This window comes from Pleurodeles waltl, chromosome 4_2 (genome assembly GCF_031143425.1).
Source record: "Pleurodeles waltl isolate 20211129_DDA chromosome 4_2, aPleWal1.hap1.20221129, whole genome shotgun sequence".
Lineage (NCBI taxonomy): Eukaryota > Metazoa > Chordata > Amphibia > Caudata > Salamandridae > Pleurodeles > Pleurodeles waltl.
The window spans coordinates 928,616,465-928,643,468 of NC_090443.1; the positions used below are offsets into that span (position 1 = coordinate 928,616,465).

Below are 27,004 nucleotides of genomic sequence, written 5' to 3' on the forward strand. Positions count from 1 at the left end.
ACTGCTTTGTCTCTGTGTGCAGTTTTAAACTGTAAATTCGACTTGGCAAGTGTACCCACTTGCCAGGCCTAAACCTTCCCTTTTCTTACATTCAAGACACCCGTAAGGTAGGCCCTAGGTAGCCCCAAGGGCAGGGCACAGTGTATGGTTAAGGTAGGACACATAGTAATGTGTTTTATATGTCCTGGCAGTGAAATACTGCTAAATTCGTTTTTTACTGTTGCAAGGCCTGTCCCTCTCATAGCTTAACATGGGGGCCACCTTTAAATATGATTAAAGTGTAGATTCCCGTTGGGAGCGGATAGACATGTGGAGTTTGGGGTATCTGAGCTCACAATTTAAAAATACATCTTTTAGAAAAGTTGATTTTACGATTGTGTGCTTGAAAATGCCACTTTTAGAAAGTGAGCATTTTCTTGCTTAAACCATTTCTGTGATTCTGCCTGTTTGTGGATTTCCTGTCTTGGTCAGTGAGACAGTTGGGCTAGTTGCACCTCTCACTAGACAGTGACACAAAGGGAGCCGGGGTGTAGTGTGCATTTCCTGATGGGCCATCTGTGCTAGGAGGGAGATGAGGAGTGGTCACTCACACCTGAAAGGGCTGTGCCTGCCCTCACACAATGCAGGCTCCAACCCCCTGGTGTATGTCTGGGGCCTGGCCTGGGCAAAGCAGGATTTCACAAACAAGAGAGACTTTGCTTTGAAGTGAGCCTACTTCAAAGGGCAAAAACCACAGACTTTAGAAAACTTCTGGAAACCAAGAGGAACCTCTGCCTGGAGAAGAACTGAAGAGCTGAGGAAGATGAGCTGCCCTGCCTGAGACTGTGCTTTGTGGAGCTATCCTGCAGTTGCTGCTTCTGCCTGTGCTGGAGAACAAAGACTGGACTTTGTGTGCCTTCCATCGTGTGAAGAACTCTCCCAGGGCTTGATTTAGAGCTTGCATCCTGTTGTTTGAAGTCTCAGGGACAGCAAAGACTTCTCTCTGCCAGCACCTGGAGCCTCTGCTGAGACTCCTACTCTGCCAAGTGGTGCCCATCCAGTTCCACCGACCGCCGTACAGGGAAAAGATCGACGCAACTCCAATCTGCGGCTGAAAAATCGATGCACCGCTGGCTTTGCAGCTGAAAATCAATGTTGTAGTGTTTTCATTGAGTTACGGTGTGTGTTGGTACAAATACTTTACACCTAGGTCTCTGAAGTTAAGCCTGCCTGCTCATGCCAAGCTACCAAGGGGGTGAGCGGGGGTCAGCTGAGGGTGATTCTCTTTTACCCTGACTAGAGTGAGTGTGCTTGCTTGGACAGAGGGTAACCTGACTGCCAACCAAAGACCCCATTTCTAACAGTTGTTTCTTTCCATTTGGAAAAAAATTGCTCTTTTTAGTTGGATGTTTTATTTTTTTATCTTGTCTGTTTTTTATGTTTAGTGTGTTCATTGCAGGAGTGTTTTAGAAATGAAAGTAGTGTGGAGCTTCATGGTGATGTCTGTTTACCATTTGGTTGGCAGTGTGTGTGGCTGGCATCTGTCTGGCAGTGTCTATGTATTGGCACTTGGCTTCCAGTTTGTGTTTACAGTGACCAGCAGCAAATCATTGCACACACACCATCACTGAAACGTCAGTCCACACGTTCTGCCAGCTGCCAGGTGGTGTGATTGCTGTGTCAGAACTGACGTCTGGCTGGCCGTGTGTGTGGCTGGGATGTGGTTGGCAGAGTGTGTGAACTGGCGTTTGGCAGTCAGTGTGTTCAGTGATTTGTTGCTGATCACTACACACACACATTGGCAGCCAAACACTAGTCCACACACTCTGTCAGCTGATAGGCGATTTGATTGCTGTTTAGTGCTGTGGGCATATAAAAGCAATGGGTCCATGAATAGCACTGTTTATTGATGTGAGTGCTGTAATGTGCTGTGCCCATGGCCGGTGGTGTGAATGGTTTTGTGTGTGTGAGATGCATGCAAGGTGTGTGAATGGCCTGTAAAGTGGTTGGTGCCTTGTCGTGGCTTTACAGCTCAAGAGCTGTGAGTCACTGGTTCAGTATTATATAATAAACTTATTAACAGTGATTTCGACTTTGAACTTTTCACTCACCCTTGTGCCAAAGCCAACCAGCATGCATGTGAACTTAATTAGTACATGGTAGTGCACTGAAACTTGCATTTTCTATCATTCTCTGCCAGGGTGTACATTGGTTCTAGGGAAAATCTACCAATTGTAGACATTTTCTTAAAATAGACACCAGGGGGACACCAGGGTGGTGTGTCTTCCCATCACAGAAAAATATGAGGAAAATGTTTTTTTTACTAAAATTTGAGGTTTGCAAAGGCTTCTGGGTAAGAAAACCTAGTGAGAGCTACACATGTCACCCTACCCAGGATTGCCGCAGTGTCTAGCTTTAAAACATGAGCTGCTTTTCTAGGTTCCCATAGGTGCCTGCTGATCTAAGGAAGAAAATCCACAGCTAGCTACATTGTAAAAAAAAGTGTCAGTTTTCAGTGGAAAAATGTGATGTGTCTGTGTTGCATTTTGGCACCTTCCTGTCACAGCCACTAGCCCTACACACACAAGTGAGGTACCATTTTTATCAGGAAACTTTGGGGATCAGATTGCTTATGTGTGAGATTTTCATAGTTTCAGAGTACTTATGAGTAACATTCAACAACCAAATGTGTGGCACTTGGAGAGACACTCTCACGCAAGCAATATCATGTAATGAAATCTATGGAAAAAGACAACTACCAGAAATTACACCCACTTGAGCAACGAGAAACTCAAGAAATTCTGCAGGACATGCTTTTAAACCTATTGTTTCTAAATAGACAGCACCCTCCACCTCCACCACCTCCCTAGCTCAGCGCTTGGTGTGGCTGAACCACAAATAATATAAGGATATCTGTGACAAAAGCGGCAATCCACTGAGATATCCAGACAAAATACAGTTCTTTGAACTGCATGGTGTACTTTGTTCGTAACAGGCATATTAATCCTCTGGGCTACTTTATTGTGTGTCAAAATTGCCAGTAGAGAAAACTCCAACGTCTCTCCAGCAGGAAGAATAATTACCAGGGTTACCTTAGACTTACCAAGTCTCAAGGTGGTGGGAAAATAAAGCCTGATGCTTTGGATTACCACTGTCACTGAAGTGGCTGTGAAGTTACACTCACTGGCTGCAGACAACTGCTAAGACAGTGGCCCTCATTCGAACCTTGGCGGGCGGCGGAGGCCGCCCGCCAAAGTCCCGCCGTCAAAATACCGTACCGCGGTCGCAAGACCGCGGCGGGTATTTTGACTTTTCCCCTGGGCTGGCGGGCGGCCGCCAAAAGGCCGCCCGCCAGCCCAGGGGAAAAATCCCTTCCCACGATGACGCCGGCTCGGAATCGAGCCGGCGGAGTGGGAAGGTGCGACGGGTGCAGTTGCACCCGTCGCGTATTTCACTGTCTGCTATTGTCTGCCATTGGCATGGGCACTGCAGGGGCCCCCAGGGGCCCCGCGACACCCCCTACCGCCATCCTGTTCCTGGCGGGCGAACCGCCAGGAACAGGATGGCGGTAGGGGGTGTCAGAATCCCCAAGGCGGCGCAGCATGCTGCGCCGCCTTGGAGGATTCGTTTGGGCAGCGGGAAACTGGCGGGAGACCGCCAGTTTTCCCGGTCCGACCGCGGTGTTACCGCCGCAGTCGGAATGCCCAAGGGAGCACCGCCGGCCTGTCGGTGGTGCTCCCGCCCCCGTTGGCCCTGGCGGTGCAACACCGCCAGGGTCAAAATGAGGGCCAGTGTCTGTGAGAAGTGGAGACAGGAGTCAAATTCCAGTTTGGATCGGGCAGGCTGGCACAGTGACAGAGGTGATGCTCCTCTCTGTAGACCGTACAGTACAGTAATCTGTTGCATCTGCTGTAGATTGAAGTCATGGTGAGAGCTCATGGCGTGGCACAGATGTCTTGAGAGCTATGCTGTGTGCCTTTTAAAGACATTCAACGCCAGCTCTCATCATGACCAGACACAATCCCCGGCACCCACCTCTTCTCTCCCCCAACACTACAGGGCAGCACGTTTTGAGGAGGCTGGGGGGTAACACATCTTGTCCTATAGTGTAAATCCAGCTGGTGGCAGCAGTAATTCCTGAGGGCCTGGGCGGGCAGGAATATGGAATTAAAAACACAGAGGCATTTTTACAAGCCCCTAGCGCCCTAGGAGCGTCACTTTTTGTGATGCTTTGGTGGTGCTGGCCATTGTGCCGTATTTACAAGGTTGCGTTAAGCCACTTTTTGTGGCTTAATGCTGCTTTGTAAATAAAGCCCCTTAACGCGCAGCACTTTGCGTGAAAAGAGCATGCAATGGGTGTTGCTGTGGGCATGCCACAGCAACACACAGCAACATCCATTGCATTTTGAAGCTGCCCCAGATTTACAAGATTTTTTTAAATCTGCGGCAGGGCCAAAAACTAACATCACCCCAGTGGCATTCTGCAGCACACATAGAAAGAGCACATCGCTATTGAAGATTGTTTTTGTGCAGGAAGGTATCCCTTCCTGCACAAAAACAATCTCCTGCGCGACACAGCCATCCTTGCACCATGGCGCTAGGGTGGCTGCATTGGTACTCGCTAGCAAATTTAGCGCTAGCGCAGGGGGAAACACAGGGGTGCACCTTATACTTGTTAATATGGCGCATGTTCTAAATTGACGCAGCGTGGCGCTGTCAATTATGGCGCACCGCAGAGCTGCACCACTGTATTGTAAATATGCCCCATACTGTGCTAACCAGCCCAGGCGTAACAGGGACAGTCAGTTTCTGCCCACGTAGACCTGAGAGGCGCCAGCGCCCCACTCTGGCGGCAGGCAGTGAAGATGCAAAAACATACCATGCCTATTGATCTGCATCAGAATGCCCGTGGCCGTCAAAACGTCAGTGTCAGGGTGGCGCAAGTTTGTTTGCATGTGTCTGAAAAAATCCCAGGTGGAATCCGACAAACTCCTCTCGAAATACCGGACTGGAAACAGCTGCACCCAATTATTTACTAGAGAGTAGATTTATAAGGGAGTGTGGCACACAAACGCACCCTTCACCCCCCAACCAGATCTCCCAACACCCCGTTTAAGGCCCTGGCTGTCAAAACGATAGATAGTCATGGGGATACATTTCAGTGTATTGCTGCGGACCACCACACTAAAATGCCTTAGTCTTAACCCTAATGCGTGGTACTTGGCAGGGCTTATATGGAAACAATGTAATGTTATGTATGCCTTAACGCGAATTACTCTAAATATCCAAAAAAAGAGGATTAGGATTAATTCTTAATTGGAAAAGAATTAGCAGCCAAGGCGTTAAATACATTGATATTTTTATTACAACATGTATATATTCCCACGTTTCCGAAACCATCCATGAAAAATATCGTCTGGCTGTGTTACTGCTCTCTGTTTTCAAACACATTCCAGCAGATGGCGCTCTGGCTGCATCGCGGAGGGAAAGGGAAAGGTTAAAACAAGTAATTGGACTTTGTCTAAAGACCGAACCTTAAACCTCTCATTGGCACTGATCTTATGCAGTGATAAACAGCCCGGAAGGCAAGGAGAACAGAAGGGGCACGACTCACTGATCGAGAGGAACAGCAAAATGACTGCATTGCTTAGCGTCTTGGGGGCGCCCCTGAAGTTAACCCAGGTTTTTTACGCATTTGCCTTTCTCGTTGTTGGCTGGTTGGTGGTGAAAGCCATCTCGCTCCTTGGCCGAAACAGGACGCTGGCCGCGGGGTTTGCCAGTTTCCCAGGACCCCCTAAACACTGGCTCTTTGGTCACTTAAAGGAGGTATGAGAGTTCTTTATTTCACTACTTCAGTTAGTACAGACGGGGGAGGGCGAGAAAACAACACTCGCCGTTTAGAGTGGTTTGGTCTTTTGAGCTCTGTATTCAGTTCTGCACTTTGCATTTCGGCCGCGCACGCCACCCGCGTAACATGTTTTGTTTGCATCTGGAAGTTGCATTGATTTTTTTTCAAGACACTTATGATGTCTTTAATACTTAGGCACAGGATGGCTAGAGGTTCCACGTGGAATATGTGATAATGGATAATTTAACCTTGATATATTCTTACCTCCACCGGTCTGCTTACTAAAATGTGTTTTCTTTGTAATGTGTTTCCCTTGCCTCTTACCTGCTATATTTCAGATGATAATAATTTGATGCTGTTGTTAATGGGTTCCGCCCATTTAATACTTTTTTTGCTTTTTGTGTCTCACTCACAATAATTACATGTTAATGGGACTGCACACTTTTACTGCTAGTGTCCGCATTTTAAGATAACTGATATCGCTAGCTTAAGAAGCCCTGGGCTGGTTACACGTGAACACACGTAAACATGTGTCAGCAGTCAGCAACCTTGAGAGGCTACAGTCATGCTCAGCCTGGTAGCTGCACACAGGTAACACATGTGACAGTTTTAAACTGCAAATTCAATCTGTCAAAGTAACACCTTTTAACAGGCCTAAACCTTCCTTTTAAATAGTTTTAAGCCACACATATGAAGGCCTTTTGCCCTTAAAGGCATGGTGCATGATAATTAAATGTATGATGTGTAGAAATTAATGTTAAACATTCCTTATAGTGAAATATCTCCCAATAGCAAGCCTGGCTGTTTCCATAAGAAATTATTAGACGGAAAATTCAAAAACTACTATGAGGGTGGGCCAGTGCCTGGATGCGGGTGTATCTTTAATGATTTGGAGGAGAGAGGGAGTATATGTGACTCTTCCCCAGAGGCTCATTCGCCCCTGGGACCGGACACGAAATCAAAGCTCTACCTGGCAGGTGTCACTTGGGAGGGGCCCTGAACCCCATCCCCGGAATCCTGAGTGCATTTATGGAAGGCTCCAGAACCGTATCCCCAAGGCCAAACAGCACTGAATGAGCAGAAGAGGTCCAAACGACCCACATGGGGAGCTGATGTGTCAGCCAGGAGTGGGCTCCCCAAGCTGCCCCCATCACTCAGCCTGCACTTGGGTGCCTAGTGTCTAGAACAATGGAAAGAAGAAATGGAAAGAAAAGACCGCAGCTCTGCATTATCCCATAGCAGGAGACCTGATATTAAGATATTCACTGTTTGGGCTAGGAGTGCCCCAAAATGTTCCGCAAGGATTTGTTTTTTGTATTTCTTTCTCCTTGTGATGTTCCAAGGAGCGGCAGGAGTACCACCAATGTATTTTGCACATGTTGTAGGGGTTTCAGCAGCCCCCGTAAGAAGCAATCCAAAAACTACTCTTAAGTCTCCCATGTCACTGAATTAATGAGAGTTTTTCATTGTTTTTTAAAGCACTTCAGATCTGGAGCTTTGGCTATGAGCTCTACAACTTAGGTTGGTGATCAGGCTATTTTTTATGTGGCCTAAAAAAGACTCAGAAACATTATGTTGATTTTCAATGGTTTATTGGCAATATATTGCTGACAGTGACTTTGGATAAACATGGTAATGCTTTTGTTGACAATAATGATTGCCTTTGAACATGATTAGTGATTCTACTTAGATGATGGTGATTTGTAATGTGTGGTTATTGGTTTTGAAATGTGATGACCCACTTGGCAAAGCCAATAGGCCTGCCTTATATTTGTGGTGACAAACAGAAAAAGTCAGTAGGACTATTTTACTTAAAATGACATCACCTAATAATGTGATGTTCTATCTATTATTAGAACATTGGAACATTGGCAGCTCCATTGAAAACAATGTAGTGCTGCGGGCTTTTACTGGCCGGTAAAAGCCCGCAGCGCCAACATTCCAATGTTCGCTTTGTTCACAGCAACAGCTGTGAACAAAGCCTCACGGAGCCAGAGGGGATTTTAATCCCCTCGGGCTCCGTGAGGAATTTGTTTTATTTAATAGAACATTCTGCCCTGAGTGGCAGAATGTTCTAATAGCCTTAGAACCCGCCGTAGCGGGCTCTACCGGCTATTAAAGGCCCTCTCCCTTGTTAAAGGCCCTCGCCTTCGGCTCGGGCCTTTAACACGGGAGCTGGCCTTTAATAGCCGGTAGAGCCCGCTACGGCGGGTTCTAAAGCTATATGGGTGGACGGGTCATGGTTACTGACCCTTTAGGGGCCAAATGTGATTTTACAATGTTAAAAAAGGTATTTTCATCTGCCTGATCTACATATTTGTAACATATTGCATAGTTTTTATTAGAAAGAAAGAGCACTGACTGGACAGTGATTTATTGAGTCTTGTTATTACATGCCAGTGGATGGAGATGACTAGCCCACGCACTATTCCCTCAGTAGCCCTTGGATTGCTCTGTTCTGCTACCCTGAAAAAGTCAAATGCTACAATGGGATTCTTGGTTCCCAGTAAAGAGACAGTTGTGGATCTATAACTGGTGCAGGTGGACCCCTAACCCCTCCATCTCCTCATGTGAAATATGTATGTATCTCATTTGGTATGGGTTTTAATATGATAGTCTACTGATAAAATTAAGAAATGTCAAATGTTACACTTTATTTCAGTATTCCAGTTAATACCTTCATACTTTAACAATCATCTAAAACATGCTAGGTGTCTGTCTTTCACAGTGCACAGCAATATCAATTTAAATACCTTATCTCTTCAAGGGCATGGGTACAAGGCTCAAACTTCCTTTTCCTAAAGTTAGTTGGACATGCAGTTATCATCTTTTTTTTACCCAGAATAAACACAAAGCAAGATGTTGTTCCAAGCATAGATATGTGGATGGGACCAGTACTTAATTTGTGCTGGTGTTTGCAGGTAATTTACACCAGCACTCATTGTTTGGTACTGCAACGTATTTCATCAACTTTGATCTTGAGTTAGGGAAGGCAAGGAAGAAGAAAGAAGGAATACAAGGATAGCAAACTGAGGTGAAAAAGATTCTGCAAGAAATTGAATAAAGAGACAGGAAGTGCTAATTGTATCTGACAACCATTATATTCGGCAGGACCACCTGTGGGCTCCCATGAAAACTCTGGGCCCACCAGGGCTTTACTATTTTATAAATTATGCACTGGGGATGACTGTGCCCAAAATGAGTTTTGTATTCTTATAGCCTTAGGGGTTTGACAAGAACACCTAAAAAGGCATCCTGACCTTCGTAGACAGTAACACAGTTGTTTTATCACTTGTTCATTTATTGTTTAGACCCCCCTGGCTCTCTGTAGGGATGGGGAATATTAGCCGGGCAAGTATAAGGTGAAATGACTATGAAGGTGGTCAAGATAAAGACATTGTTGCCTCCTTGGGAGATTGTTGTACGTGGCAAAGTGAGTTACATGCTCCCCAGTCTTTATAGATGGAGATTAAATAGTGCTATGAAGTATGATTCTGATGTGGCCACTACTGACCCCAGTCCCAGGGATGAGATGTACTCCGAAGTGTATTGGCACCCTGGAGAGGTGTAAGCAGCCACTACATTGCTGTAAGAGAACAGGTAGGTATAACAAAAGAAGGAAGACACAGTGACTTTCTGGAGATGCTCCAAAATATTGCTACACTCTTGACCTTCTCTGAGGTGCAAGCAAAAGCAATCTGATCCCAGAGAATTCTACCTGCTGTGAACTATGTTGATGATGCGCTCTTCTGTTGTGTTTCCACCATGGTAAGGCCTTTTTGTCTTTCTCATTTTCTCCAAAACTCCCCGCCCTTAAACCACTTCATGTTCCTTTTACTCTGCTGAAGTATTATGCTCTCCAAAGTTCTCACTTTCCTTCATTTTTGGGGCCAGGGACATGGTCGCATCTACACTGTGTGATGTGCTGGTTATCTCAGTAAGGTTTGCTATCTGCCACCTACTCCTCTCATCCTCTGTTGACAGGTGGAGAGCAGGCAGACTGCTTTCTCTGAAGAGATCAAAGTCCAATTTGAGATGTTTTGAATTTTGTCTGCTGCTATCCACCTATTTTCCAATTTTACATCCCTTTACTGATACATTTAGTGCATATTAGAGATCTGCTCTTTGCCTTTGATTTATAGACAAGGTTTACACATTGTTTGCCATTCCAAAATGTTTCTAAAATGTTCCTTGTAAGCATGGTAACTTCAGATCCATTTTCTTATTAATCAGCATCATCTGGTATATCACATTAAGGCTTGAATTGTGATTTTAAAATAGAGTCAGTGGTTGACTTCTGTAGAATTACCAGTGTTCTATTATTTTACCTGTCCCATTTTTAATGTACATTCCATCATCTATTGCATACAGATTCTGGGTACCACCTTTGGTTGGTCATGAGTTTTGCAGGCCCACAATATATATATACAGTCTCTTAAATCATAGTTGCTCTCTCTTTCTAATAACTAATTTCCTTTGTTTCTTAGGTAGGTAGATAAAATGGCTGCAAATGGAGTTAGTCTAGCCCATATGCTTTCTGTTTAGTTTGTTATATAAACAGTCACTATCTTGTTTAAAACATGTGTAATCATTAGGTGAAATAGAAAGTTTGCCAAATAAAAATTACAGTTTATTTTTAATGCAAAAAAACAAAATAACAATATTACAGATACATTTACAACTACATGTTTAATGTATTATTTTCGGCCCTGAGAATGGAAACAGATCTAAAAGCCACATATTGCCCTTCGCTTCATAAACATATCGGCCCTGCTTGAGACCCAGCCAGAGACATGTTGATTGAGGATTTAGTTTTTGAAAATTGTCAGGAAAAACGAATTTGCAAAAAGAGATAAAAATCAAGTTGACCTTCAACTGTGGGTAGGTAGTGAAATACTTAGCTACTGTATGTCACTGCACAACTTCCAATCCTATCCTCACCGCTGATCGCCAATGTTAGAAATGGGGTCTTTGGTTGGCAGTCAGGTTACCCTCTGTCCAAGCAAGGACCCTCACTCTAGTCAGGGTAAGTCACACACAATTCAAATTATCCTGTGCCCACCCTCTGGTAGCTTGGCACTGAGCAGTCAGGCTTAACTTAGAAGGCAATGTGTAAAGTATTTGTGCAATAAATCATGCAATAGCATAGTATAGCACCACAAAAATACACCACACAGTGTTTAGAAAAATATATAATATTTATCTGGATATTTGCAGGTCAAAACGATAAAAGATGCAATATGAAATTGTAGAGATATCACTGAAAAGTGATATAAAGTGTCTTAAAAAGCAAACAAAGGGCCTGATTACAACTTTGGAGGAAGGTGTTAATCCGTCCCAAAAGTGGCGAGTATACCACTAGTCGTATTACGAGTCCATTATATCCTATGGAACTCGTAATACGGCTGGTGGTATATCCATCACATTTGGGACGGATTAACACCTCCTCCAAAGTTGTAATCAGGCCCAAAGTCTCTTTCAAGCACAAAGTACCTGGTTTGGAGTGAAAAATCTCAGCAAAGGGCCGCAGAGGAGGAGATGCGTGGAAAAATGGTGTGTGCGTCGGTTTCGCCCCTTCACACACGGACTTGCGTTGTTAATTTTCATATGGGGAAAACGTGCGTCGATTTCCGGCGCGCAGACAGGTCTCCTCTGTGGTTCACGGGGTTTTCAGAAGCCCCAGGGTCTATGCGTGGAATCCTGGGCTTGTTGTCCGGCTGCGTGTCGTTCCGGTGGGCTGTGCGTGGAATTTTCTTCCTCACGGCAGGCGCTGCGTGGATTTCCGCTCTGGAAGACGGGTGGCATTGTCCAGGCTGGCCGTGCATCAAAGTTCCGGTCGCACCGCAGGCGTTGCGTCGATCTTTTCCTTGTGGGGTCGAGCGGCGTTGTTCCGGATCGGCGTACGGTGAGTTTTTCACCGCGGAGCAAGCTGTGCGTCAAATTTTTCGGTGCACAAGGAGTCCAGTTGAAAGATAGAAGTCTTTTTGGGCCTGAGACTTCAGGGAACAGGAGGCAAGCTCTATCCAAGCCCTTGGAGAGCACTTCTGCAGCAAGGCAGCAGGCCAACAGCAAGGCAGCAGTCCTTTGTAGAAAGCAGTCAAGTGAGTCCTTTGGGCAGTTAGGCAGTTCTTCTTGGCAGGATGCAGGTTCTGGTTCAGGTTTCTTCTCCAGCAAGTGTCTGAGGTGGTAGGGCAGAGGCCCTGTTTTATACCCAAATGTGCCTTTGAAGTGCGGGAGACTTCAAAGAGTGGCTTAGAAGTGCACCAGGTCCCCTTTCAGTTCAATCCTGTCTGCCAGGGTCCTAGTAGGGGGTGTGTCAGTCCTTTGTGTGAGGGCGGGCCCTCCACCCTCCTAGCCCAGGAAGACCCATTCAAAATGCAGATGTATGCAAGTGAGGCTGAGTACCCTGTGTTTGGGGTGTGTCTAAGTGAATGCACAAGGAGCTGTCAACTAAACCCAGCCAAACGTGGATTGTAAGGCACAGAAAGTTTTAAGTGCAAAGAAATGCTCACTTTCTAAAAGTGGCATTTCTAGAAGTGTAATATTAAATCCAACTTCACCAGTCAGCAGGACTTTGTATTACCATTCTTGCCATACTAAATATGACCTTCCTACTCCCTTCAGATCAGCAGCTACCATTTCAATAATGTATGAGGGCAGCCTCAATGTTAGCCTATGAAGGGAGCAGGCCTCACAGTAGTGTAAAAACGAATTTAGGAGCTTTACACTACCAGGACATGTAAACTACACGAGTACATGTCCTTCCTTTTACCCACACAGCACCCTGCTCTAGGGGTTACCTAGGGCACACATTAGAGGTGACTTATATGTAGAGAAAAGGGAGGTTTAGGCTTGACAAGTACTTTTAAATGCCAAGTCGAAGTGGCAGTGAAACTGCACACACAGGCCTTGTAATGGCAGGCCTGAGACAAGGTAAAGGGGCTACTTAAGTGGGTGGCACAACCAGTGCTGCAGGCCCACTAGTAGCCTTTAATCTACAGGCCCTAGGCACATATAGTGCACATTATGAGGGACTTATAAGTAAATTAAATAGTCCAATTGGGTATGATCCAAAGTTACCATGTTTAAAGGGAGAGAGCATATGCACTTTAGCACTGGTTAGCTGTGGTAAAGTGCGCAGAGTCTAAAAGCCAGCAAAAAAAGTGTCCAAAAAGTGGAGGGAGGCAGGCAAAAAGTTAGGGGTGACCACCCCAAGGCATGTCAGGTCTAACACCTGCTCATTGATTTCTCAGTCTTTTGAAAAAAGGAAAACTTCAATATGTAAGTAGGCATCCTTCCAGAAGGTACACCTCAGCCTTATGCTAGTTTGGTTAACCAGTTTACTGTAAAGTGGAATGAAACTCTAAATAATGCTCATCCAATAGAGTTTTGTTTTGGTGATCTTGAAAAAACTGGTTGAAAACTAACACGTTGTATATGTCCTTCTTTACCACTGGTGATTCAAGTCATATCCGTGTATTTCTTGCAGTTTAAACAAGATGGAACAGACCTCGCCAAGGTGGTGTCATGGACACACAAATACAATTATGCTTTTCCCATCTGGCTGGGATTCTTCTTTGGATCTTTGAACATCACTCATCCTGATTATGCAAAAGCTGTCTTCGGCAGAGGAGGTGGGTCATCCTAGATTATTCCCTTTATTAAATCTTGATATAATACAGAGCTTGTGTTTTATATCTTTTTCGTCTTTTATTTTAACCCTTTTGCTTTTTTTGTTCCTCATGTGTACTGTGCTTAGAATTATATAGAACCACAGTTCCCCTAGCCCCTTTTTGGAAAAAGAGACTGCTTGCTTTCAAAAACTTCCGACCGATCTCTCTCCTCCCTTTTCCAGCAAAAGTCATCGAGAAGATCGTCAACACACAGCTCGCCCACTTCCTCGAAGACAACTCCATCCTAGACCCCTCTCAATCCGGTTTCAGACGAAACCACAGCACCGAGACTGCTCTCCTCGCCGCCACAGATGACATCAGAACCCAAATGGACAACGGCGAAACCTCGGCCCTCATCCTCCTCGACCTATCAGCCGCTTTTGACACAGTCTGCCACCGCACCCTACTGACCTGCCTCCATGGAGCCGGCATCCAGGATAAAGCCCTCAACTGGATCTCATCCTTCCTCTCCGACAGAACCCAGAGAGTCCGACTCTCCCCTTTCCACTCCAAAGCCACCAACCTCATCTGCGGCGTCCCCCAAGGATCCTCCCTCAGCCCTACGTTGTTCAACGTCTACATGGCCCCCCTCGCCAAACTGGCCCGCCAACATCACCTCAGCATCATCTCCTACGCCGACGACACCCAGCTCGTCCTCTCCCTGACCAAAGACCCACTCACCGCCAAAACCAACCTCCACGAGGGACTAAAAGCCATCGCCGAGTGGATGAACGACAGCCGCCTGAAGCTCAACTCCGACAAGACGGAAGTCCTCATCCTCGGGCGCACCCCTTCGGCCTGGAACGACTCCTGGTGGCCCATCGATTTCGGACCCCCACCCACCCCAGCCAGCCACGCAAGAAACCTCGGCTTCATCCTGGACTCAGCCCTCACCATGTCCAAACAGGTCAGCACCGTCTCCTCTTCCTGCTTCAACACCCTTCGAATGCTCCGCAGAATTTTCAAGTGGATCCCAACAGGAACCAGAAAGACGGTGACCCAAGACCTCGTCAGTAGCAGACTTGACTACGGCAACGCACTCTACACAGGCATCCCAACAAAAGACATCAAACGACTCCAGCGTATCCAAAATGCATCCGCCCGCCTGATCCTTGACATACCCCGCCGATGTCACATCTCCCCTCACCTGAAGGACCTCCACTGGCTCCCCGTGGACAAGAGGATCACCTTTAAACTCCTCACCCACGCTCACAAGGCTCTACACAACACCGGACCTACCTACCTCAACTCCAGACTCAACTTTTACGCCCCCACTCGTCAACTCCGCTCTGCCAATCTCGCCCTCGCCATCGTCCCCAGGATCCAGCGCAAGACCGCCGGCGGCAGATCCTTCTCCTTCCTCGCCGCCAAGACCTGGAACTCTCTCCCCACCTCACTGCGCCAGACCCAGGACCTCCTCGCCTTCAGGAGACTCCTCAAGACCTGGCTCTTCGACCGCTAACAGCTCACCCACCCCCCCCCCCCACCAGCGCCTCGAAACCCTGACGGGTACATAGTGCGCTTTACAAATGTTATGATTGATTGATTGATTGATTGATTGCTTTAGGTCATCGTGCTCCACAGTTGCCACACCTTTGATAACCCATAGAAAGAAATGATTTAGTCCAAATAGAGCTGATATGTATGGCTCTCACTGAAAGCCATTAACCTGAGTAACTAGATTCTAAATCCATAATTCACTGCTATGACGTAGGAACAGTGGTTACAAAAGTTGTTACCTGCTTTTGTTACGTCATAAAGGAAATCCATATATGCCAAAAAAATGGGGTTTCGCCATTGTCTACACAGAAGGAGATACTGCTTCCGTTCCTCAAGGGGTTGGGAGACCGAAGACTCTGGAGCTGTAGAAATCATTACAGCGTGGTTGTGCTGATTATTCCTGCATGTAAAGGGCACATCTCCAGTTGATTCTAACCTTAGGCAGTAATGTGGAGTCGTACCTCTGGACTACCGTGATTATTGACAGAGAATCTTTGGTTTTTCAGGATTTTGATGATAAATCTGTGACTTACATTACCGGCTTAGTGCTCTATTGGTGCTTCTTTTTATACTTATTTGTCCTGATGGTGACCCGTTTGTAACTTATTCACTGCTAGGGTCGAAATGTCGACAATGAACCTAATGTGGACTGTAACAAAAAATATCTTAGAGGATTTATGACAATCCAAATTCTGTATGTTGTACTGTAAAATCATTACATTTTTACAGCCACTTGCTTTTTGATTGAATATATATGTAAATATCACCGGTGCACTTTAAGTTCACTTATTCACCTTTCACTGTGCCATCACTTTATAGGAGCACCATCGTTTTGGATCCATCATTTTTGTTGGTTTTTAAGGATATTTCTTGATGGTCCAATTTATGTTGGTATGTTGATTCAAGAAAGAACTTGAATTATTTAAGAATAAAGAAACATTTCTCTATCATATTCAGTTTAAGTAAGATAAAACCTTTTCTTTGCTGGGGCAGTTTAGGCTTATACCCCCTTCCCCATATGGACCAAATATTTTTTGTATTCATAAAGGAACTCCAGGCTGATCTTAAAGACCAATCTGAGGACTTATCTGTCCAGCACTTGCTCACTGCTCTTGTAGTGGGTAGAGACCACAGCGTTGAGAGCAGAAAGGATGAAATGGCACAGAGACAGGTGGGTTGAGCAGGTCAGTTATTTATGGTTGTATGTTCAGACAGGGAGGAGAAAACATCTTATGAACAGCTTCTTACTACTCATCTGCCCCTGCTAAGCAGTTGAAAGCAGCAGTAGACAGTTTTGAGAGCCATACATAACATACAATTACAAATGGGTAAAAAGTGACTAACCTGAATGTTTTTTTGATGGGGTTCTGGGTGACATCGTAGACAACTCAATCTTCACTCTTGTTTATTCCTTGTTACTGAGAAGCCTTTGGTGAACAACATCCTGTCTGTTCACAGTTATCCACAGATAATTCTGTGTGTTATTTATTGCTCTGATTGAGGACCAGTGGCATGAATTGCAGATTTTATCACAGAGGAAAACAAAAGTTGATTTACTGCTTTCCAGAAGTGCTTGTTTCCCCAGTGTTTTTCCACTTTACTCTGGTCTTGAGTGAGAGGAATGAAGCATCAGAATAGCAGCTGGGGACCTCATTCAGTTTATGTCAACTCTCTCAGGTCTCCACAAACGGGAAACTACAGTGGTGCTCTGATTTTGCCAACCATGACATCTACCGTCATCTGCAGCTCCTGCCAGACCCATGCCAGTAGGACTTCAATGCTGTGCTAACAAGGCTCTCAAGAAGTCTGTCAGAACAGAGCTGGCACTCTGCTCACTGGAAAGCAGAAATCTTGGTTATGATGTGGGAGAGCAAGAGAAATCACAGAGGGTGGCAGGCATGGGAGACATGGAGCCTTTTTTATATTTGAGTGAATTCAAGAGATAATGGTGTGGGTGGGTGACTGCGCACCATTTCTGTTTAATTTGGGCAAGAAGGAGAGGATTAATGCTGAGAAGTTTGAGGGTGAGGAGCAGGACATGGGGTACATTTCTTTGGGAGGGGAACAGGAGGATAATACAGAGAGTTGTGTGTGAGGGTGCCAGGATACTAGATATCATTTTTCACATTTGGGTTGGGAAATGGAGGGATGGCCATACAATGCCGGCGGCTGGGTGGCAGGAAGCCAGATACTATTCCAGGTATGTAAGAATATTGGTTATTAGTTGGAAGGGGTCAAAGCCCAAGTAAAATAATAAACACAGCTTCTGTTAGGGTGAAACACCAAAGTTACTAAATTAACCTGTGCTTAACTGGTAGCTTGGCAGTCAGACCTAGCTTGGAGGCAACTTGTAAAGTATTTATGCAGCACTTAAACTATAAATATAGTGAAAAACCAACCCAAGAAAATTCCCAAACCAATTAAACAAAATAGAGCAATAGATAGTAAGTAAACTGACACCAAAATAGACAAAATCCGATCAGTAGAACTGGAGATATGAATTTTTAATGTTTGGAGTGGAAGTAGCTCCAAAAAGCACAAAGTGTCAGTTGTCTGGTCATGGTGGACTGGGTCAAAGACAAAAGTTAAAGCTGACTGCAATGGAGCATGGATCAGATACACTGGCCAGATTTGTCCTGGTGGACAGGCAGGAAGAGCTGGGTACAGCCTCCAGGCCATCCTGCTGAAGAGAGGAACAGCCTTCCCCACACCCATTGTCGTTTTGTCCTGTGTCTAGAAGGCATACACATGACACTACAGGAGGACTGTTAACGGTCTTGTGACACTGGGCTCTGGCAGTAAGGCACATTTGGTTTAGACAGGAAAACTGCAACTTTCTAAAAGTGGCATAGGCAAAATAGTAGTTTAAAACCCGACTTTACAATTAAAGAGGATTTTATATTTGAATTCAGATGAATGGGAGAAGTATTTCTTTACCTGTTCTCAAATTAAGGTTATCACTTATTAAGTGTAATAAGGTAGCCTAGTGTTAGTCTATGTGAGAACAAGCCTTGCTGCAGTGAAAAACAATTTTTGGGTTTTTACAATGCCAGGACATGGAAAACCTAAGTACATATGTTCTACTTTCTAAATACAATATATCTTCCCCTATGTGCCTTCCATGGGGGTGACTTTGTTTGGATAAAAGCCATAAAAGATAGGTAAAATACATACAAATATAAATATGTTAATACATCTCGACATAAAAGTACCTGAACATAATGTTAAAACCAATATCACATGGACATGGGGCAGGAGTCGTAGGATATCTGACAGGATCAGGAAAAGCCACCAAATAATTCAAAGTGCTAAATCTTAAGCTGGTTAACAAGACCTGCTGGTAGTTGTTATCTACCTGTATAAGGTAGGATTTAATGATGGTTCCGGAATTCACTGACAGACAATACTTTTGTCTGGTTCTGTGCAAGCTCTTATATGCCTGGTCCACTTCCAAAAATAATCTTTGCTGGTTCGACGAGGAGCTGCCAAAAGAACTTCAGGACAAATATGAAAATTCTAGAGCTCATATTTTTAATGTACATTAACCAGGGGATATGGGTAGCTTTATCTAAGTGCGTGCAGTCCCTAATCGCACTACAGCTAATGTAGGCTTCAGACTTTGTCCAGATTGCTAGCCACAAAAGAAGTGGGTGGATTCCAATAAGATCAGTAACATAGTCAAGGGCGTGTTCTGTGTGCCTTGAATAGTTGGGGGGTGCCTAAGGACTTGGGCAATTCAGCTGGAACCAAAAGCTCCACACTGCCTTTTGCCCGGAGGCACTGACACCTGCTTTGCCCTGCCCTCTTCACAGCGCTATTAACCGCCGAAACCCTGCAAGGGGCTAGACCAATTAAATCGGGGTTTCCCTAGTATCGTGGAGATATGTAAAAAAAATTCTACTCTTCTTCATGAGCAACTCAGCCCAATTAAGGACCGATTGACTGCTATGGAAGCCCAAATAGCTATTTTAGTCAAAATTATTCCGCTGGCTATTATTCCCGCCGGTTGCAATGATGCACATGACTGTAGTCTCTGGAAAGTACCTGGTTCATTTACGGAAGGCACCTCCCGTGCCACGAAGATCAATAAGGAGGGCCCCCCGGCGCTCCTATGCGCAAAACGGGGCCACGGGTTGATCCTGGGGGAGGGAGGTGGTCCACACCCTCTCCTGTTGTTATCTCGGAGCCCCTCCAGGGGACCCACGATCTCTGGGGGTGTCGGGGCCCCTTCTGGAGCCCGCACCTAAGCGGTCGAAGACAACTCCGGGGGCCCCTCCCATGGGTCGCGACTGACTCTCCTGGGGGGGGGGCCCGAAGTGAGGTGAATAATTCTAGGGGCATCCGTGCCCCGAGGACAGTGGGCGAGGGGAAATGCACTCCCTCTCCGCCCGAACCCTGCGATCCTGTAGGCAATTGCCTGCTTCCTTGAGGCAGCTGCCGAAGAAACGGAGGAGAGGCCAACTCCTCTCGCTGCCATCCGCGCTCCGCCTGGAGACGGCTGGGGAGACCTTCACAGCCCGCTTCTCTCTCTCTGTGTTGCGGCAGTGATTGGGCCCCAGTAGGTGCCAGCGTGTGCCCCCGTGGCACCTCTGAGCTAACTGGGTCCCTGGGGGCACTAACAGGAGTGCGCCAGCTCTAATCTCCTTTGTGGTGGTGCCCTGGGGGTATTTTCAAGATTGCACCGTCCACGTGCTCGATGTTATCAGAGCACCCGGGTCGCGGTGGTGAATCCCAATAGCAGGAATGCGATTACGAGCGCTGAGGGGCAATTAAAAGCGCTTCCCGGGGGCATGGCCGGGCCATGAAGGAAGATGGCCGCCTAATCCCGGAGCTCCTCGCTGTAGCGACCCTGGGGAGGCGGTGGGGGCCTTGCTGTGGCCACACTGAAGAATCTGTCCGGCGGCGGAGTGATCCAGAGGCCTCTGGGCCCCTGAACCGGGGGTGAAACGGATCGTGACCGAGACGTGGAGGGCCAGCAGCCGCCCGACGGGAAGAGGCCTACTCGGGGGGCGGAGCAGCGCCGTCCTGGTCCCGCGGTCGGCCCACTGAGACAGGGCTGAAAAAGAGGTAGAGCGGTGGGACGGCCCAGTGAGGGGCCTTGGGGACTCTTCCCACGCTCCGGGCCCTAGACACCCGTTGGCCCCCGAGGAGGGATCAGTGGTGGACCACGGAGGGACCGCGCCGAAACCCGCGACGAGACCCAGCGCCGGAGGCCTGACCCAGGGGGCGGAACCGCACCCTCGAGTCGGAGAAACAACAGATATCCCGGCTACCACGGACCGGCGGCGCCCGGCACCCTCGCCGGGGATCTTTGGGCCTACTCCTACATTGGAGGGAGAACAGGGAGCAGGCGGAGGAGGAAGGGACATCGACCATCGAACATCGAACTGCAGGAATAAAAAAGGGACATGCAGTAGGTAAACAGATAAAAGAACTATCATCTACAAAACCGACAGAAACAAGTAAAAATTTAAAAACTAGGAGGACAGAAGAAACTAACAAAAAAGAGAAGTAGAAAGAGAGTGAAAAGAGACAAAAGGACCACTATTGGACAGGGAAAACAAATATAAGAACATTGAAACTAAATATCCATTACCTACCTCTGTTTCTCCAACTCCAGCTGTCTGAACTCCGAGACAAGAACAAGGGGTCCCCACTACTGCCCGCACTAGAGATGGGAGAAGGAGATCAGCGGCAGACACAGACAGTGATGGTGGTCAGGAGGTAAAACACCGTAGAAAGGGCCTCACTCACCCCTCCTTCGACCCACCCTAAAAGGAGAACCATTGGGACACTGACAGGTGAGGGGCCAGGGACAAAGACCGACCGACTCGCGAACCCCTATCCCAAAGAAGACCTCGGGTCCAATCAGGTAGCCTTTGCAGACTAGTAAGGGGATGTCTGGCAGCAAACCGAACCACAAACTGAAAGGCAAGCCGGCAAGACAGTTACTATTCTCAGAGGTGCTCCACCAGAAACGACCAACCCCCATGACAATGGAGACCTATCCGTCATCACCCTCAACCCAGCCTGTTACGACATCGGACAAGGAACAATCCACTACTATGAACGGATACTACACAAGATCACTGCTGTTGGGCGCCGAATAGAGGGAATAGACACTTCCATATCCTCATTGACCTTAGAAACCAAATCCATGCGGTTAGACATTGCAAGCTTTCAAACCAGAGTGACAGGCCTGGCACATCGCAGGGGATCATTGGAAACACAGATGGCCACATCCCAGGATAGAGACCAGGACCTCCTCTACCTCAAGAGTAAACTCACAGATTTGGAGGATAGAAGCCGAAGAGACAACATCCGCCTACTGGGAATCCTGGAAAACGAAGAAGGAACCGACATACAGGCCTTTCTGAGCTCTATCCTCCCTAAACTGACTTCTCTGAACTTTGATCCACCTCTAGAATTCCAACGCGTACATAGGGTGGGCCTGAAACGTTCCTATACATCCCTTAGACCTCGTCCGATTATCGCTAGCCTCCTACGCCACAATCAGACCCGACAAATACTACAAACAGCGCGCAACCATGGCCCCTTTCGGATAGGCCAACACGACATACGGATAACTGCCGACTACTCAAAGGACACTAATGAGCGCAGGAAGGCCTTCCTAGCTTTAAGACCTCGACTTCGCCAACTAGAGATGAAATACGGCCTCTTTGACCCCACCAGAATGTGGGTCACCAAAAACGGAATATCCAGGGACTTCTACAACCCAGAAGAACTGAAACAATTCCTTGACTCCTTCCACCGTCAACCTACGGACTCTACAAGCACAAACTGTCCACCAGACGTCTTGGGGGCAACGAGGACGACAGAACCTTTCTCTTAGGACTAGAGAATGAAGGCGCTACCCGCCATGACACCGGCCAAAGGGGCAGAGACCTAGAGAGACTAGCTAAATCGCATGATGATAGAGGACAGGTCTTACACGCGGTGGCAGTCCATACCCAGCTATTGGAGAGAGATAAATCCCGTTCACCTCTGAAACCAGCGGCCGCACCCTCCTGAGACGACTACCTATCACAGTGCTCACAAGAAACAACTATGCTAACACCGAAGGTCAACCGGCGGCAACCCTATGGACAGATGAGTACACATTTGGACTCTATAATTGCACCTATCCTATAGACAACCACAACTACCTCCTTTAAAGATAGATGTTTAATAGATCTATGCTCTCTATAGCATACTGTAAGGTTCTATGTTGCAATAACACGGTATGAACTGTCTGCTAAAAGGTGCAAGGTACACATATCAGTGCACACACCAGGCTTCACCGACATCCACAGGCCACACACAAGTTAGGATCTCACCCTAAGAGGCTGCAACTAGACTCATAACCAAACTTCTAACAAATAAGTAGACACCCCTCTTACCCAACTACAGAACAATTCACAATAACAATGCCACATAGTCACACATGACATAATATGTAAACCATATCAATAAACCTTTCTGCTAGATTCTGCTAATTTCCAACCCTTACACGGAAACCCAAAATAAACTAAATAAGCCATACACAGGCACACAAACACGGACACCCAACAGGGTAATAGACCAGTGGGAGATGCCACAGTAGGAGATATTACATTATATTATACTATGCAAAACAGGGCGTCGCACGATCATGATCATACCACCGGGCTTGTTAACAACCTAACAACCCCTAAGTGCACTACACAGTATTATGACGCAATAATACATTACAAGACGCATAGGCAAAAGTGAGAAGATCACATTAGACACGTACGGACCAGGACCTATTAACACTCCCTATCAACCACAAGGTATGCCCCAAGATACGCGATCTAAAAGATAATGACACAATAACAACAAGGAACCCTATTATACTATGTTATGTTATGTTATGTTATAAGAAGTAATAGACTAGATGCATGCCATGATATATATTGCAGTGTAACTATATGAGTACAGAAACTTCTAATTTGTAAATTTGTACATTGCAAATTGTTAATTATTATTATGTTCAGATATATTCTATAGCCCCTACCCGGCCCCACACTGCAGTGCCCTACACCGCCCCCTACTCACCCCTGGCCTGCGACCCCCGTCTCGTCTTATCTATTCACTTCCTCCCTTATGCTATATACTATATGTTATATTTCACTATATTATATTATATTATATTACACTGTATCTCATTTCTTACGTCTCGTCTTTTAACATACTTTCCCCAGTCCCTGCAAACTGTTCCCTTCCCTCCCTTCCACCACAGCATTCCATTATGCAGAACCTAATATGATGGCATAAATCGAGCACAGGGTTATCCAGTACCCCACAGGCACGAACACACCAACCGTATGATACATCATATTAGACAACGATTTACGCAAGAGCCCCAATAATGCACGGCAACATACATCTATATCAACATACTAGGCCCTCTCAGTTACTCGAACGTTGTCCTTCCCTACCCCGCTATCCTGCCCTGTGCCCCTCTCCCTTCCATCCAGGACAGCAAACCCCGATCATAACTACCAACATGGCAACTGCCCCCCCTCGGGTCCCTCCCACCGCGCGGTTGCGACCCGCCCCCCCCTTTTTTTTAGGAATTTGGAGCCAGCGCACCTCCCTACCATAAACCAGAACCGGCTGACCTCTGCCCATCCGCCGCCTCCCCGGCAGAGAGATCGCTCTGACGGCACGGAAAGCTCCGATAGGAATCGGACTCGTCGTCTACAGACCTTCCCACAGGAGGCTTCCAACCCCTAGCCCCTATCTGTACCCGTCCCCTCCACTCCTTCCCTCTTTCGACCCTCCTTGTTATTTTATTTTATTTCATCTCACTTTATTTTGTCCTATTTATTAACACCAATACCCTTCCTTCCCTCTCTCATCTATAACCCTCTCTCAATCTTCTCCCCCCTGAATAATTTCCTCAACCCTTCACCCCTCCTCCCTTTCCTGTCGGAGTGTTCGGACCTCACCAGTTGATCCCTCTTTCCTCCCTACTTAACATCACTCGGCGAGCACAGTCCCTATTTCATTGGCAAAAGTACCCCCCTTATCCTACATCTACCATCCACAGGATCGCTGAGATCTTGTTCTACCATCGAGAATGCCAGGGAACGCCCCCCACAGGATGTGCCCACTACGAATCCTCTCCTGGAATGTTCATGGCATGACGAACTACATCAAACGGAAAAAGATTCTATCCTATCTCCAATCCAAGAGAGCGGATATAGCCCTGATCCAAGGGACACACCTAGATAATGCAGAATCCGGCAAGCTTAAACGCGACTGGGTAGGAAGGGTTGTCTTTAGCTGCTGCCCAACCAGCCGGGAATCCGGGGGCAGTACGCCTCGCAAATGCGGTGTAGCAATCCTACTACGTAAATCCCTCCCGGCTACGATCATTAAAACATGGAATGACACTGAAGGGAGATATGCATTCACTAAACTGAAAATAGGAAACACCTCCCTATGCGTGGGCCCCGTTTATGCACCAACGGGCACAAAGCGCCCCTTTTTCCTGCAACTAAACCGTCTATTGACTGAAATAGGAGCGACCCGCTACATTATAGGGGAAGACTGGAACCTTGCCCGAGACGCCATAATGGACAGGACAGGCCCTATAGATACGGGCAACAACCAAGATAGAGCACTATTGACAGATATAACCACAGATGTAGGTTTAGTTGACTGCTGGAGGCTCACACACCCAAAGGACAAAGAATACACCTTCCTATCATCCGTTCACGGCACCCAATCACGCCTGGACTATTTTCTAGCATTGCATACCATAATCCCCCAAATACAAGACACTTGCATCCTAGATAGCGGACTATCAGACCACACCCCGATCCTTCTCTTGCTACAAGTAGGGCTGGCCTCCCCCGGTCGTAAGCCATGGCGCTTTGCTATACATAGATACCGCTCCCCACAAGGGAAGGAACAACTCAAGGCCCACATATCTACGTTCATGACCAAAAATACAGGCTCCGTGGTGTCCAAACGGGTGCTATGGGCAGCGGCGAAGGCTACCCTGAGAGGGAATATGATGCGTGATGCAGCACTAGCCAACAGAGATAGGAAGACCCGTCAGCGTACCTTAGAAAACGAGATCCAGAGTCTTACCAAACAATATACCACTCATCCGACCCCTGAGCTATGCCGCTCACTCGAACGGGCCAGAATGGCACACAACGAGCTATACACAACACAGGCAGAACACGTGCTACAAAGACTGCGCAACCGCCACTATGAGAAAGGAGAAAAGGCGGGTCGCCTTCTAGCGGCACAGCTCCGGCAAAGAGAAGCCACTTCTGCCATCCCGGCCATTACGTCCTCCTCAGGAGCGGTATCGACCAACCCGCAAGACATTGTGAATGAATTTGCTGCCTACTACCAGCATCTTTATACCCCTGAAATACCGACCGACCACGCGCGGGCTGAAACGTTTCTCACTGCGGCCAAAGTACCCCGCCTATCGGAAGCCGGCCGAGCCGTACTCAACGGAGATATAAGCAGAGAAGAAATAATACAAGCAGTCTCAAACCTCCCTTACCATAAATCCCTGGGAGAGGACGGGTTCCCTGCCGAATTTTACAGATGGGCCGGGGAGGAGGCAATCACGGCAGTACACAAAGCGCTCTCAGAAGCATGCCAGGAGGGTTCTCTGGGCGCCCTTTCTAATAGAGCCACAATCGTCATCTTACCCAAACCAGGGAGAGACCCCTTACTTTGTGGCAGTTACCGCCCTATCTCACTCCTGAACGGAGATGTCCAATTACTAGCCAGCGTCCTAGCAGCACGCCTGCGTAAAGTGTTCCCATCCTTGATCCACAATACCCAGGTAGGATTCGTGCCGGGTCGCACCTCCAGAAACCATATGCGTACCCTGTGCCATACATTGATTGAATCGCTACACTTACCAGAGGAGGCACTGGCCTTATCCCTAGATGCAGAAAAAGCATTCGATCGTGTCGAATGGCCCTACCTATTCACTACCATGAAACACTTCGGCCTCGGGGACCAATTTATTTCCAAAGTCCAACTATTATATGACCATCCAACGGCACAAGTTACCTGCGGGGGCTTCCTCTCAGACCCATTCCCCATTGGAAGAGGCACCCGACAAGGTTGCCCCCTTTCGCCACTCTTATTCTTACTGGCGATGGAACCCCTGGCAGTCACCATACGGAACTCCCAACAAATAAAAGGTATCCCGCTACCAGGGGGTTCCTCCAAAATCTACCTATACGCAGACAATATTCTATTAACCCTGTCCGATCTGGAAAGATCCTTAACGTCACTACTCTCTGTCATAGAGAACTTCGCACTCTTATCTGGCTACCGGGTAAACTGGGACAAGAGCGAATCGCTGCCCCTATCTCGCGCTACTACGAGGGCCGCAATCCACGGTCTCCCATTCAAATGGACCCCGACTCGCCTCAAATATCTTGGAACATACATTAACCGAGGCCTAGAACATATGGTTAGGGACAATCTTGATCCCCTCACATCCCGGATGAAACAGGACTTCGCCAAATGATCACTATTGGGTTTATCCATGTGGGGCAGGACACAGGCGGTCAGGACGGTTACACTACCACGCTTTACATACGTATTAGGTATGCTCCCTTTGCAGGTACCCCTCTCCCTTCTCCGGATGATCGATACCTCAATAAGATCTTTTGTCTGGGGCTCTACACGCCCAAGACTGAAGCCCGCAATACTATTGGCACGACGTCCCTACGGTGGATTAGGCTTACCCTCAGTAGAACAATATTCCTTAGCACTACAACTATCGCAACTGGCTTACACATTACCTGGCACACCGGACCCTCCACAATGGGTAACCACGGAAAATATACTCCACGGACAGCATATAGATTTAGGTGGGGTATACACTGACTGCTCCCAATCGGCAAACCCTATCCTTAAGGCCACAAACACAGCATGGCGCAGAGCACACCGCCTGTTAAGTACACACCCTTTCCTGCACGCTCAGGCTCCT

At 47.1% G+C, this 27,004-nt stretch overlaps 1 protein-coding gene across 2 annotated transcripts in view; it reads left to right on the forward strand.

Moving 5' to 3' along the window:
* Positions 1–5,532: 5,532 nt before the first annotated feature.
* Positions 5,533–27,004, forward strand: part of LOC138293480 (cytochrome P450 4B1-like) — a 124,200-nt gene continuing 102,728 nt past the window's right edge. Inside the window, exons 1-2 of one of the 2 annotated variants that reach the window (XM_069232719.1) lie at positions 5,533–5,805; positions 13,317–13,461. In XM_069232719.1, the coding sequence (XP_069088820.1) occupies positions 5,614–5,805; positions 13,317–13,461 (337 nt within the window). In that variant the 5' untranslated portion in view covers positions 5,533–5,613. The remainder of the gene's footprint in view (positions 5,806–13,316; positions 13,462–27,004) is intronic. The other variant, XM_069232718.1, reaches the window with a different exon arrangement.